The sequence below is a fragment of the Dama dama genome, chromosome 13 (genome assembly GCF_033118175.1).
Source record: "Dama dama isolate Ldn47 chromosome 13, ASM3311817v1, whole genome shotgun sequence".
Taxonomy (NCBI): domain Eukaryota; kingdom Metazoa; phylum Chordata; class Mammalia; order Artiodactyla; family Cervidae; genus Dama; species Dama dama.
Window position 1 is genome coordinate 29,222,341 of NC_083693.1, and position 15,661 is coordinate 29,238,001.

The following is a 15,661-nucleotide window of genomic DNA, read 5'->3' on the forward strand; positions in this document are numbered from 1 at the left end:
TACTTTCCTTCCTGTACTTTTACTTGGACTTTTCCGTTTCTTTGTGCATTCTTTAGAATCTAACTTAAATTTCCTTTTCCTCTTTGCTCACCTAAAGCATACCATCCCATAATGATCACTTTCTTTACACTCCTATTTAAATTCTCTACTGTTTCCTAGACAGTGAACAATGTTTGGAATTATTAGATACTTGATATGATTTTGTTACTTCTTTCATTCTTTTAAAATACTTTTTTCTTGGAAGGTGGGAGGGAGGTTCCAGAGGGAGGGAACATAAGTATACCTGTGGCTGATTCATGTTGATGTATGGCAGAAACCAGCACAATATTGTAAAGTAATTATCCTCTAATTAAAAATAAAATTTTTAAAAAAAAAATTTTTCTTGATTTTCAACTAAATTATCTTTTTTGAAGGAAGAGAGACTATGTTTTGTGTTTCTGTATATTCCTTGTAGGGCCATATAATTATGCTTGTTTATAATAAAAATTCATAAATATTTATTGATTTATTTCAGCTTGGAAATATGAAGACAATGTGTGCTGGTTGTTCAGGCACTATAATGAGTTTCTTCCTTTCTTTTAGACATAAAATTTTTGAAAAGTATCTGGTTAGCATTGACCTTAAAGTATATAGGATCAGCAGAAATGTATATTACTTGACTTACTTGAGAAAGGAGCAAAAAACTTTTTTAGCATTTCTTTTTCCATATTTATGTTCCTTTTATTTAAAACCTCTAGTTATTTGAGGCAGCTGATCATAGTTTCCGTTTTTCAGACCTACTTTCAGATATCATCAAGTATTCACCATTAGTTCTTCAAAGCTGTTCATCTAAAGTTATAGAAACTTTTGACTATTTGTCCTTTCTGCCCGTTCAAACCGTACAAGGACTGCTGAAGGCAGTGCAGGTAAGTCTTTTGACTCCTAAGCAGCTCATGGGCAAGGTTGAACTGTTTAGTAGAAGTCTGATGTATTTCTTCATAATTACATATGTATAAGAAATCCTATTTCCCTTGATTCTAAGACAGAACTTTCTATTAAAAGAGCAGAAGCACTGAACTAGAGTTTATTTTCCAAGTTTATCCCCTCTTCATAGTACTATTCTCTCTCCTTTGATTCTGTTTCAAGTCAGTGAAGTAATTGAAAGGCTCTTAGGAAATTATTAATTGAAGACAGTAGATATAAAGGTATTCACAACTAGTTTCAATTTAGCATTAGGATTAACTGTCCTTATTACTAAGTGCAGTAAACATTGCAGCATGTTTATAAAATGGAACCAAGCTTTCTTATACAAGCCAAATGGTGACAGTATTGAATAGAAATGTGCTAAGGCTAATAAACAAATTGCAGTTTTTAACACTGATTCTTCCTCTTTCAGCCCCTTCTCAAAGTGAGCATGTCAATAAGAGACTCCCTGATACTTGTCCTTCGGAAAGCCATGTTTGCCAGGTATGTAGCATCCCCTGAGATCCTAGGAAGTGACGCTCTCTATTGTTACCTAAAGTCCTCTCTCAGTCACCTCTAGTAAGCAGTCATGCAAATTCCTAACACACGATCGAGATGACAGTACCATCTCCTAAAGGGATTCTGAGATGAGTACTGTGGAAAGAATTTGCTACTTTAAGGATAAAATACCAAATTATTATCACATTGTCCATATTATAGTACACTCATGGGTATTCAGAGGAGCAACTAGTAAGCAGCCAAGTGCTATTTATCTGTGTTCTAGAGCTGACAGTTTTTGTTAGTCCTTTCCCAAAAGTGTGTGTGATAGGCCAGCATTGTATGTTGTAGTCTCAGTGAGATGAATGGTTTCTCTGGATGGAGGGTTTACAAGGTGCCAAGCACTGCACTCCTCTATGTAGAAGGGAAGTCTCCTCTAGACTCAGAAAATCAACAATTTTTTTTGCTATTGAGTACTTACGTTTGAGTTATCAACTCATTGTGCAGCCTCTGAGGACTCCTGTTCTCACTGCCCACAAAGGCTTGTCAGCAGGACAGAGGAGAGTAGAGATGGTGTCATGAGGTTAAGTAGATGAAAACTTCAGCTGAATTCCTGTACTTCCTAAGTGATGTGAACAGCCATGCCTTATTTTGAGTATGTTTATTTTGCTCTGTTCTTCCTTGTTAATATACATTCTTTTTCTGTACAAAACTGACTGGATTTTTCTGACACAGAAGCCTATTCCTGTGAAATCAGTACTGTTGGGTAACTTCTCTGTCTATTCCTGAGCTAGCCAGCTTGATGCCCGGAAATCTGCAGTTGCTGGGTTTTTACTGCTACTGAAGAACTTTAAAGTTTTAGGCAGCTTGTCGTCTTCTCAGTGCAGTCAGTCTATCGGTGTTAGCCAGGTAAGGACTTTTTTTGCACTGGCTTATGTGTGCACTGATGCAGGAGTTGATGTAAAGATTTTTTTACTCGTGTTCTGGTTGTACAAATGATCCTGAAACTGAGGGTATGATGATGATAATATCAGCCATCACTTACTAATGGCAAATTTGCTGTATATTAAACTGCTTTTCTGTATGGCAGCCGCTGGCCTCAAGTTGGCTCTTGAACTGTATGTTGATTGAAATGTAGCTAGTTCAAATTGAGTTGTGCTGTATATGTAAAACACACACACTGGATTTTGAAGACTTAGTGTGAGATAAAAGTGTAAAATATCTCATAATTTTTTATTTTGATTATGTGTTGAGATAATATTTTGGCTATGTTGGGTTAAGTAAAATATTAAAATTAATTTCACCAATTTCTTTTTACTCTTTTGATTTGGCTATTAGAAAATTTAATATTATATATACAGCTTGCATTTGTAATTTGTATTGTGTTTCTAATGGACAGCACTGTGCTAGACACTGTGCTAAGTGCTTTACATTTATTTTCTCATTTAACCTTCACAGCAATCCTCTGGCTAAATACTGTTATTGTCCTCAGTTTTAATAGTTTCTTTATTTGCACACCTGATAAAACCTGTATTCTGAGATAACAAAGCTTTTTACAATAATTTGATAATCTAGGCTTGGCAGCAGTAAAATTGTCTTTGTCATTTAAATTCAGTACTAATGTGATTTGTAAATAAGAGACATCTGTATAGCAGTTTTTTAGGAATCCTTTATTGCTGTTACAATGACTCACCACTTTTGTTTATAACTTATGCCATAGATTAAATATTAGGAACACTGGACATCATTTATGTATGGTTAATATCCCCATTTTAAGTATAAGAAAACTGAGACTGAGAGAAGTTAAATAATTTGCCCAAAGTGATAGAGCCAGTGAAGTGTGGAACTCGGATTTGCCCTCAGTCAATATTAACTACCTCACTAGGAACCTGAAGTAAGGATTAGGGTTCTTGGTCTATAATTGCTGAAATTATTATGTAAATCAAACAGGCAGTATTATTCTTTGTCATGTCCATATCTAAAAACTACCTACCTCTCAACCTCTCAGGAGTTCATGGAACCCTCAGAAGAGCTCAATTCTTAGCCTTAATTTTAAGTAGAATCAAGTTTATTTTGACTACTAAATTCTAGTGGCATGAAATAATCTGTGTGCCTTCCTAAGTAGGTGACTTAAGAATATTGTTGTACCACATTGCCAAGGAAAATCTTAAGGAATGAGAAAGTTAATTTTTTTTTAAGTGCTTGAAAATTCTTATTCCAAAATGGAATAGGATACTTATCATGGTCTGATAATGGTTATAATGTCTGCCTCAGCCCTGGGTTTTGCTGTATGGGGAAAGCTAAATGTAAGGTTCTTTGACCAAAAATATCAGCTCATTTTACCCTTTAAAGGAACTATTAATACTTATTCAGGTAAGATCTACATGAACTGACCTCTCTTCCTTTCAGGTCCACGTGGATATCCATAGCCGTTACAGTTCTGTCGCCAATGAGACTTTTTGCCTTGAGATCATGGATAGTTTGAAGAGATGCTTAGGTCAGCAGGCTGATGTTCGACTCATGCTCTATGAGGTAAATCAGTAGGGTGAAAGGGATGTAGTACTCTGCTCCCCAACTCTGCTGATCCTTTTAATTTTAATAATTTTTCTTATCAGAGTACAGTAGATATACTCTTATTTAGTGCAGTGAGAACTAGTAGTTAGTGATGCTTAGCCAAAAATTCATTGAAGGTGAGGAAGCATAAAGAATAGTTGAAACATATTAAATGTTTTCATTTGAAATTTTTAAATGTACTGTTAATTTACCAGCCTTTTGTTTTAAGGAAAAGGTCTTTTGCTTTTGAGTATGAAAAATACTCCAGATTAGTCTTGGTAGAGAAATCTTCTAAATATATTCAGTTTTTTCCCTAAGTTTTTAGAATTGTCTTACCCCTCCCCCAATCCATCAGAAATTAGTTTTAGAGATTTACTTTTATTAAATATTTCCAAAACATTCAACTTAGTTTTCATAAAAACAACTTCTTAAGTTTTTTTGTTTGTGTTTGTGTTTTTAGTGGGGTGTTTTTTTTTTTTTTTTTTGGCCATGCTTGCATGCCTTGTGGGATCTTAGTTCCCTGACCAAGGATTGAACCCACATCCTCAGCAATGAAAGAGCAGAGTTCTAACAGCTGAACTTCTAGGGACTTCCCTCAAACAGCTTCTTTGTCATTTTGCTCTTGGTTTCCAACAGTTTCCAGAATGTCTTGAGTAGATTACATAATGACAGTACAATTAGCAAAAAATGAGTGGAACAAAATACTGATTACTACTGACTTGTAATTAGGATATAATCAGCCAGTGGAACGAAAGTCTGCAGTCATGGGAGACTGCAGTACAAGTTCTAGCATTTAGTATGCTTTGCACTTCAGCACACATTTCATAGGATGGAGAACATTAGATAATCTAGCAGGTAGATTGAGTGCAAGTCATTTCAGCGAACAGCTTTACTTTCATTTGGCATTTTTAAAATAACATTTATTGAGCTACCATAGTTGTCAGGTACCATACCTGACATTGGATTTTTTCAGGTTTATTGTAAAAAAATATAGAAAGTACAGAAAAAAGATTTTTTTATTATTACTAGTCCTACCATTCATATGTATACTTACACAAAATTGGAATCATAGATTTCTCTAGTGTTTTATCTCTTAATATTATGCTGTAAGCATTTCCTATTTTATTAAATGTTCTTTGCCACATAATTTTGAATGCTAAAAAGTGCTCTTTATGTGTACAGTAATTTATTTAACTTTTCTTTATTTTGGGGGCATTTTGTGGCTTCCAGTTTTTCACTATAAATATTGTTGAACCACACTGAATGTTTGACAATAATGTACCACTGTGAATGACCACATTGCCGGGTTAAAGATAGAACATTTTAAAGTCTATAGCATACGCTGGCAAGCACTGAATTTTTTTTTTTTTTAATGGTTGAAAATACCTTTGTTTTAACATTTATTTGTGATGAAAAATCTCAGACACTCTTTGCAAATGAGGATTAGAGGGGAAATTTCTCAATTTAATAAAGGGTATCTATGAATCCTACATTTAATTTCAATAGTGAGAGAACTTAATGTGTTTCTCCTCTGGTCAGGAACAAGGATATTTGTTCACAAAACTTCTGTTCTACATTGAAGTGAAGGTCTGACCCAATGCAACAAGGCAAGAAAAAGAAATAAAGGCTCATAGATTTGAAAGTATGAAGTAAAGCTGTCTTGATTCACATAGTGTACATAGACCATACCAAAGAGTCTACAAAAAATGATATAGTAAGGTTATAGAATACAAGATCAGTAACCATGTAATAGTCAATTATAGTTCTGCTTACTAGCAACAGATAGTTCAAAATTGAAAGTAATATTTATAGTAGATGAAAAATACTTAAGGAGAGATTCCACAAAGTATATGCAAGATATGTACGCTGAAGACCTCAAAATATCACTGAGAGAAATTAAAGAAGAGTTAAGTAATTGGAAAGATATGCAATGTTCACAGAATAGAAAGCTCAATATTGTCAATATTTTTAAGTATCTGAAAGATCTGTAAATTGAGTGAAATCCCAGGCTTTTTTGGTAGAAATTAAGTTGATTCTAAAAGTTACATGGAATGTAAACCACCTCTAAGATGAACAGCACAATTGAAAAGTATAAAGTTGGTCAGTAGAAATTTGACAAAGATCCCAAGGTAATTCAATGGAAAGAGGATAGTCTTTTCAACAAACAATTCTGGAACAATTGTTTGTTGTATTGGGGGGGTCCCCAAAGCCACCTCTATTTAAAAATTTCTTTAGGAGTCATAAAACAACATATATTTATTCTCATGGCTAAGATTATAGTTAAGGATACAAAGCAAAAAAATAGCACAAGTGAGAGGCTCATAGGGTAAAGTCCACAGGAAACCAGATTCCTCTTTAAGAATATAAACTATATTTGTTTATACAGTTTAGGCACAATAAGCTTCTCATTGTTTTGGGAGTTTTATATCAGTATAAGAAACTGTTTATCAACCAGATTCATAGCCACCAGCCAAGGGCTAACCTTGGAAGCAGACCTTACCAAGGATAGCAGTCTCAGACTACTAAGTTAACTCTTCTCCACAGTCATCCGTATTAAAAAGAAGAAACCCTCAACCCTTATTTAGCTCCAAATTTAAAAAATTACCTTGTAATGTCTCATAGACCTAAATCTGTTAGAATATTGGTATTCATTTATTCATCAAAGACTTAAGTCAGTCTTTTAATTTGTAAAAACTCTATGTATTATTAACATAAATACCTTTTGTCATACTTGTTTAAGTACAGGCCAGATTGCCATTTGCTTTTTTTTTTTTAGTTCTACCACTTTATTGCTACTAACCCATCTCCCTCCACCTTTGTGCACACATGCTCAGTCATGTAACCCCATGGACTGCAGCCCGCAAGGCTCCTCTGTCCCTGGACTTTTCCAGGCAAGAATACTGGAGTGGGTTGCCATTTCCTTCTCACCACCCCCCCCCCCTTTTTTTTTTAATGATAATCATTTTAGAGCTAGAAATTTAGATTTTACAGTTTGGTTGTAATCTTCACCTTTGAGATACCTACTATCTCTTTTGTGTAGAGTCCATATCCTTCCAGTGAATATTTACTAACATTTTCTTCTATTTTTTTTTCATGCTTTTGTTTAACTATTTAATTCTTCTGCAATTTTTATATTAATATATAAAGACCCAACTCCCCCCAGATTAGCCATTTTTTTTTTCAGATATAATATATTGCCTCTTTTATGTGTACTGAGTCTTTCTGTTTGTATGCTATGCCTTTATTTTTCTGTAATTTTTGTGCCAGGACCACAACTGTCTTTTTATTACCATTATACTTTTATAAAATACCCTAATACTTATTAGAGCTGATCATCCTTTGTTTTAAAAAAAAAAATGGGGGGGGGGGGAATGTCAATTCTCATTTTCTGTTTCTCACTGGTGGACTGTATAACCTCTTTCTCAGGTTCCAAAAAGAAAAGCCTCCCCAGGATTTTAATCTGAGCAGTTTTAAACCAAGACTGGGAAATTTTGGATGGGAAGAAATGTCATAGTCATTCACATTAGGGTGCTTAGGTCCAGGAGGCACTTTTGAATCACTGGAGACTAGGGGGAGTGCCCTAAAAAGGAAGGCTGCTAATGTATGATAAGAGGAAAAAATGAGGTCTGGGAAAGGGAGAAGTACCCCAAAGCCAGACGAGACCTGACGTCTAACAGTTGTGAGGATTATGGTCAGTTTATAATCGAGTTCTCATTGTCAGAGATCTCACGTTAGCTTAGGCCAATAACCTAAACTTTCTGAATTGTTTCTCCCTCTAGCATGTACGGCCTCCATCTTTTTTTCAGAGAGCTGAGAATAGGTAAAGAAATACAAAGTTATTTTAAAGTTAAGATTGTCCAAATTACTAGTGACTCTGATAGCTTATTTGTCCTCTGATTCCTTTTAGGGGTTCTATGATGTCCTTCGAAGGAATTCTCAGCTGGCTAACTCAGTCATGCAAACTCTGCTGTCACAGGTAAATTATATTTTCATGGATATAAGGGAACAGGTACCAAGACATTAAATATAATTGACATTTTTCATAATTTTCAAAATATAAAATAAGTCCCAACTAGTCTACTGGTACATTGCAGACATGCCCAGGGTACATGATGCTATTTCATGTTGTTTCATTTTAATCACTCTTTATCTGTCTACCATATTGCCATCATCTGACAATTAACCTTCTCAGTTAACATCCTAAGTCAGAAGGACATTTTGTAGAACCATTTATACAAAGGCCATCAGCAGTAGTATCTGTTATGTTTATTTCTGATAAAGAAGAGTGATTTGGAGAAAACAGTAAAATACTGACATTTCTTAAATCTGAGTAACATATTCATGAGTGTCTATTAGTATTTTCTGTATTTCTCAGCTTTTTTAAAAAGCTGCAAATTATGAAATAGTTCAAAGAACCATCAAGATGAGAAGAATTTAGCTGAAGAGTTTCTGATGTGAATAAGACCTTTTTACTCTCGACATTTATTATTAAGCATTTATTTGAATTAGTGTATTCACAAAGTACAACCATCACCATAATCAATTGAGAACATTTTGTCATCTCAGAAAAAACCACACCATTTAGCTACCCCGCCTCTAATTTTCCCATCCTTCCTCAAACCTTCTACCCCTAAGCAATCATCAGTCTTCTTTTTCTCTCTATAGATTTGCCTGTTCTGGACATTTCATATAAATGAAGTCAAACAGTGTGTTGTCTTTTATGACTGACTTGTTTCACTTAACATGATGATTTCAGGGATCATCCGTATTGAGGGTGCATCAGTACTTTATTCCTTTTTATGGCTAAATAATATTTCATTGTATGATTTTTTTTTTTTTTTAATGTATGTTGAGAGAGTTCAAGAGACTATTGTGTACTAATAGTAATAACAGTACTTAATGTTTAGCACTTACAGAGGGCCAAGCAATTTATGAATGGTGTGTGGTGGATCTCATTTAGTCCTCACAAAACCCTGTGAAATAACTGCTTAGTTCCATTTTACAGATGTATGTTTTAAGGCTCCAAGAGGTTAAGTAATTTAATTTGCCCAAGGTCTCACAGTTAATAAGTGATGGAGCTAGAATTTGAACTCAGATCTTCTGGCTCAAGAGCCGAAGCATGTGTTTCTCCTATTTGGAGTTGATTAAGCTATTTGGATCTGTAAGCTGATGCTTGTCACCACATTTGAGAAATGTCCATTCATTATTTCATCAGATTATTTTTTCCTATCCCCTCTTTCTCTCCTTTCCTCCTGGGACTTCAGTGGTATGTATAATGGAATGCCTGATATTGCTCCACAGATCTTTGAGACTTGGTTCATTTTTCCTCAATATTTTTACACCGTTTTCTTCAGATTTTATATTTTCTCATAATCTGTCTTCAAGTTTACTTTCTTCTGCCATTTCAGTTCTATTGTTTTACTCTTAAATGCATGTTAAATTTTATCAGATGCTTTTCTGTATCTATTGAGATGACCATATGATTTTTCTCCTTTAATCTGTTACTGTGATGAATTATATTATTTGATCTTTTTAAAAAAACTGCATTCCTAGAATAAACTCAAATTGATTATATTACCTTTTTTATACACTACTGGGTGTGGTTTCCATTTAGGACATACATATATCTTTACAAGAAGGAATGGCCTATAATTTTCATTTTTCATACTGAAATTCTTTGGTTTAGTATGAGCTTAGTAAAATGATGGGGATATTCCCTCTTTTTCTGGTTTATGTAAAATTTGAAGTTTCTTTTATTCCATTTTCCCCCTTACTTGTTTCAAAGTTAAACACTCTTTAAACTTTCAGGTATATTGTCTAATGATTTGGACAGTCTTAACTCTCAAATAACCCTATATTTGAAGTCATGTGAATTCCAGCCCCAGCTACATTTGGAGACTAACTTATGGTTAGAAAGTCCCTGAGGAGACTTTTCCCCCTTCACCTGAAGTCAGAGGTAGTTAGCTAGGTATATATATCCCCCCACTATCTTCCTCCATGTGGTGGATTTATTTTTTAGGGTCATCCACCAAGGATATCTGCTTTTGAGAATTCCAGCTTTCTGTGAAAGTCTCTGATACAATCTCAGATACAATCTCTGATACAGTCTAGATAACAATCTGATACAACCCCATGAGGACCCTAGGCTCTATCTTAAATTTCATGATTCCTTTTACTTTCCTGTCATCTTAGCTATCTATTTAATAAATGTATCTATATAAAAATTTTAATGCAGTATTTTTTATTGTTCTTTACCATGAGGGTTTCTCTAAACCCTAGTCCACCATTTTGCTATAAATAGAACTTCTCTTTCCCTCTTGCTCTTCCTCCTTATTTATGCCATTGCTTTGTGCTAATTCTTCTAAAGAAGCTCCATTTGAAAGTGGAGAAATTATTGGAAGGTCTTATACTATTTATCAAAAGTTTTTCAGTGGGCCTTGGACCTGATCTTATATAAAATTTATATCTTGTTAGTTATATTTTATCTTTCAAACTAATGATCAGTCCATCTGCATTTGCACATTAACATGGCGAGTTATGACTGAAAGCATAGAGCAGTGCTTTCCAACACAGGTTAGTGTGTGGGCCAATAAAGTTATATAGACTCCAAAAGTTAAAAGGGGAGAATGGCAATTAGCATTTTTTCTTTATGGAAGTGTAGTTTATTTGCAATGTATTTGTTTCAGGTTACAGCAAAGTTATTCAGTTACATGTATTTTCTTTTTCATTATGAGTTACTACAGTATATTCAATATAATTCCCTGGGCTATACAGTAGGATCTTGTTTATCTCTTTAATATATAATAGTTTGTTTCTGCTAATCCCAAAGTCCTAATTTATCCTTTCCTCACCTGCTTTCCCTTTTGATAACCATAAGTTTGTTTTCTGGGTCTGTGAATCTATTTCTATTTTGTAAATAAGTTTTATTTGTATCATTTTAGATTCCACATGTAAGTGATATCATATAGTATTTGTCTTTCTCAGTCTGACTTCAGTTTGTATGGTCATCTCCAGGTCCATCTGAATTTTGCTGTAAATGGTGTCATTTGATTCTTTTTTATGGCTGAGTTAGCTAACTTTTTTTGAGCTCTGTTATGAGCTGAATAGTATTTGAAGCTCCTTATGTGTGTTAGCACATTTGATCTTATACAAATGTTTGTGCTTATATTAATAATATCCTCATTTCACAGATGAGAAACCAAGACATCCACCTTTATTGAATTAATAAGTGGTGGTACTGGGATTTTAGACTCAGTCAGTCTGACTCTGGAGCCTGTATTCTTAACAACCAAGCTGTACTGAAAGTGCTTGATAGCCTATACAAATTAAGTAACTGGTGTGAGAGCGCGCGGTGCCTTACAGGTGAGGTGGTGAAGTGGACTAGGAAAGATCTCAGTCAGTGCCCTGCCTGATGCAAGGGCAAAGGAAGGACAGGGTTGAGCCAAAGCAGCAGATTTTCCTGCAGTGTTCTTTGGACAGTTGGGAAATAACGTCTTAGAAGGCATTAGACATTAAAGTTGCCATTAGCTTGACCAGTTAAAAAAGTGAAAAGCATTCATGAGCCATGGTGTCTTTTTCCTTTCCATACACAGTTGAAACAGTTCTATGAGCCAGAACCTGATGTACTGCCTCCTCTGAAATTAGAAGCTTGTATTCTGACCCAAGGAGATCAGGTCTCTCTACAGGAACCACTGGTGAGACTTTGTTTCCTCCTCCTGTAACCATTATTTTTACTCTTAAGTAAAACTTCCAGCCCTGTTGATATGGTTGAGCTTCAGAAAGAGATGACTTCTCTGTGAAACATCTGGTACTCCCAGTGAATTTTTACTCTTGACTCTTCTCTGACCCTTCACCACCATGGTTCTAGTGGTGAGGTATCTGCATGTCAACACTTGACTAATAATCAAGGCATCCATCACTTCTCCCAAGGAGCATTTTACCTCCCATTAATGGCTCTCTGATTGCAGGTACTAAATAGATATACTTTAGAATTTGGAGAACGAGGTTACCCAGAAGCAGATGAACCCAGGGGATCTGCTTCATTAGTCTGGAGTGTATGACTTGGGCTGAGCTAGAACTGGCATTCTGTTGAACCTTCAGAGGAACTGGGACAGGTTGGTTTTCTATTCTCGTCTAGCCTCAGAAAGACAGGAAAGAAAGAAACTGAAACTCCTGAGTGACTTAAAACTGAGATGTGCTCAGCCTAGGTCAGAGAAGCTATATTGGTCTCCCAAAGATTCCCTCAACTCAAACCCATATGTTTAGAATATCCTCTGGGACTCAGAGGTGCTGGAGAGGATTTAATTTCACAACCTGGCTCCTTGGTATTTGTACCAGATCAGAGAGAGCACATTTGATGTTACATTCTTACGTGTCAGCTACTTGTGAAGCCGGTGCCTTTGGGAAAGGCCAGAAAACAATGCCTCTGTTAGTTCAATTATTTTTTTCTGTTTTGGTTTTTTTTTTTTTTTTAACTCCAGATTGACTTAATTTGTGATGCTAATGATAACTTTATTTAGCCTTATAGATAAGGATTATTTGTCACTTCTTTAACAAGGATGTTCAGTTATTATATTTTCTTCTACAGGATTATCTGCTGTGTTGTATTCAGCACTGTCTGGCCTGGTATAAGAGCAGAGTGGTACCATTACAGCAGGAGGAGGAGGAGGAGGAGGGCTTCTACCAACACTTAGACGATATGCTGGAGTCGATTACGCATAGAATGATTAAGAGTGAACTAGAGGACTTCGAACTGGTAATTGCTAAGTCTAAACTGTGTTGAGTAATGGAGGTTTTTAGTAGCTTATTAATTTTTATCTTGTGTCTTTTAGGACAAATCAGCAGACTTTTCTCAGAGCACTGGTATTGGCATCAAAAATAATATCTGCGCTTCTCTTGTTATGGGAATTTGTGAGGTTCTAATAGAATATAATTTCTTCATAAGTAATTTCAGGTAGGGTATTACTGTAGCTCTACTTGTAGTTCATTTTATGTGTGGGAGTGTGTTTTCTTAACACTAACAATAGGCTAGATATGAACAGACCACAGCCCCATGACACTATCTCTTAGATGGACCTCTAGCCTAAGACCAAACAATGTTCTTTCTACCAGGGAACATCAAAGCACATGCCAAACAGGCTCGTGAATTTTGTCTCTCCATCAGTCTTTACTTTATTGAACATTCCCCAGACCTTGAACATAACAACCCCTGGTTTTAATAGAGAAATTTTGATTGGTGGTAGTACTGAACTTTCATTCTCTGCAATGACTGATACAAATAAAGGAGGAAAAGAAATGACCCAGATTGGTATTACCTAGGAGTACTGTGTTAATAGTGAAGATCCATTCATTTGTAATTTGGGGTCTAAAGTATGACATCTAAAAAAGTATTGTGATTTCCTTATTACTGTTTTGAAAGTAAACCATAATATTCTGACACCTGTCCTTGGTGGTCTCTTTTTCCTTTTATACAGTAAGACTAAGTTTGAAACGATCCTGAGTTTATTTATGTGTTACAAGAAGCTCTCTGACATTCTTAACGAAAAATCTGGTAAAGGCAAAACGAAAATGGCCAACCGAACAACCGATAGTTTTTTGTCCATGAAATTTGTGTCTGATCTTCTCACAGCTCTTTTCAGGTAAGGTTCTAACAAAGAGCTTAAAGACAGCCTTAAGGTGAAGGTAGAGACACCTACTAAGGGTCACTGATATTACCTAGTTTGGATTCACAATTCCTTAGCATATATACAGTAAAAAGTAAGTCAAGGGGGTTGTAATTTTCTTGAAAGCAGAACAGTCCCACATAGGCATTTAAAGAGATACTTTGAATTACTAAAGGGAATGTCAGAAACAATGAACTAGTGGATGAAAAGACAGGATGGATTCCAAGAAATCAACCTAAGTAGCGTGAAAAGAGGGGAAAGAAAAGCCTGAATTTAAAAAAAAAGGAACAACAAAAAAAAATTAAAGGAAGTTAACTAAGACCGACCTTTAAATTTCATCAAAGTTAAAGGATTGGGGGAAGGGGGAGAAAGGGAGGTAACACTGAGAATAATATTTGTAGAAAGACAGCCTCGGCAGTGACTCTGGCGTGGGCTGCCTCGAGTCTGTCTTTGGAGCTGGCTGGGTGCTATTGTGAACTGTCCCCAGAAAATGTAATTTCAGGTCCCAGTAGCAGGGGAATCTTTCTGTCTCTTTTTTCCTGTCTAGGGACAGTACCCAGAGTCATGAAGAGAGCCTGTCTGTTCTGAGGTCCAGCAATGAGTTCATGCGCTACGCAGTGAACGTAGCTCTGCAGAAGGTCCAGCAGCTAAAGGAAACAGGGCATGTGAGTGGCCCTGATGGCCAGAACCCAGAGAAGGTCTTTCAGAGCCTCTGTGACATAACTCGGTAAGCCCCACGCACCCTTAGAGACCTGTTCCACTTGCCGTGGCATCTCCAAGAGAGGAAATCGGCAAGGGGGTTGGGGAGAGGAAGGTGGTTTGAAGTTGGGTAGGGAGTAAGATGGTTTGAAGTCGGGCATACCCAAAGGTGGAAGTGCAGTCACTCACTATGTTGGGGTTTTTTCCTAGTCCTGTTTTGGTGTGGATTGTTGGCCACATATAAAATGTAATTCTAATACCAGGAATAAAAAGGGATATTACATAATGACTAAATAATTCATCAAGCAGACAGAACAGTTTTAAATGTATATGTACCTAACAGCACCTAATAACAGCTTCAAAATACTTAAGGCAAAAACGGTAATACTGAAGGAGAAATACACAAATAATAATCTACCTTTCTCAGTAATCAGTAGAATTAGATAGAAAATCAGGAAGGATGTGGAAAACTTGAACAACACTATCATCCAGCTTGACTTAATCAATATTTATAGAACATTAATAAGTATTTAAGATAGTGAGGTATTGCTAGAATCAGTGGAACAGAAATAGATGGTTCAGAACTGATCCACACAAGTATGGTCTTTGGACTTTTGACAAAGGTGCCAAGATAATGGAATGGAGAAAGAAAAGTCTTTTCAAACAAATCTGGAACAATTGTACAGGAATATGTGAAAAAATGAAATTAAAAGACTCTTGTTCTTTGAAAGAAAAGTTATGCCCAACCTAGACAGCATATTAAAAAGCAGAGACATGACTGTGCCAACAAAGGTCTGTCTAGTCAAAGCTACGGTTTTTTCCAGTAGTCATGCATGGATGTGAGAGTTGGGCTATAAAGAAAGCTGAGTGCCAAAGAATTGATGCTTTAGAATCAACTGATGTGTTGAAGACTCTTGAGAGTCCCTTGGACTGCAAGGAGATCAAACCAGTCCATCCTACAGGAAATCAGCCCTGAATATTCTTTGAAAGGACTGATGCTGAAGCTGAAACTCCAATACTTTGGCCATCTGATGTGAAGAACTGACTCATTTGAAAAGACCCTGATGCTGGGAAAGATTGAAGGCAGGAGGAGAAGGGGAAGACAGAGGATGTGGTGTTTGGATGGCATCACCAACTCGACGGATATGAGTTTGAGCAAGCTCTGGGAGTTGGTGATGGACAGGGAAGCCTGGCATGCTGCAGTCCATGGGGTCGAAAAGAGTCGGACGTGACTGAGAACTGAACTGATGTGAAAAAAAATGAACCTTGATCCATTTCTCATGTTATAACAAAATATTGACTTGAAA

General features: G+C 36.0%; 1 protein-coding gene across 3 annotated transcripts in view; it reads left to right on the top strand.

Annotated features, from left to right (window-relative positions):
* The window catches only part of FANCI (FA complementation group I), a 62,196-nt gene that overhangs the window by 31,366 nt on the left and 15,169 nt on the right, over positions 1-15,661 (top strand). For all 3 annotated transcript variants that reach the window (XM_061158678.1, XM_061158680.1, XM_061158679.1), the window contains exons 15-24: positions 775-905; positions 1,376-1,446; positions 2,235-2,349; positions 3,850-3,972; positions 7,901-7,969; positions 11,586-11,687; positions 12,581-12,748; positions 12,825-12,946; positions 13,467-13,631; positions 14,203-14,382. In XM_061158678.1, coding sequence (XP_061014661.1) covers positions 775-905; positions 1,376-1,446; positions 2,235-2,349; positions 3,850-3,972; positions 7,901-7,969; positions 11,586-11,687; positions 12,581-12,748; positions 12,825-12,946; positions 13,467-13,631; positions 14,203-14,382 — 1,246 coding nt within the window. The remainder of the gene's footprint in view (positions 1-774; positions 906-1,375; positions 1,447-2,234; positions 2,350-3,849; positions 3,973-7,900; positions 7,970-11,585; positions 11,688-12,580; positions 12,749-12,824; positions 12,947-13,466; positions 13,632-14,202; positions 14,383-15,661) is intronic.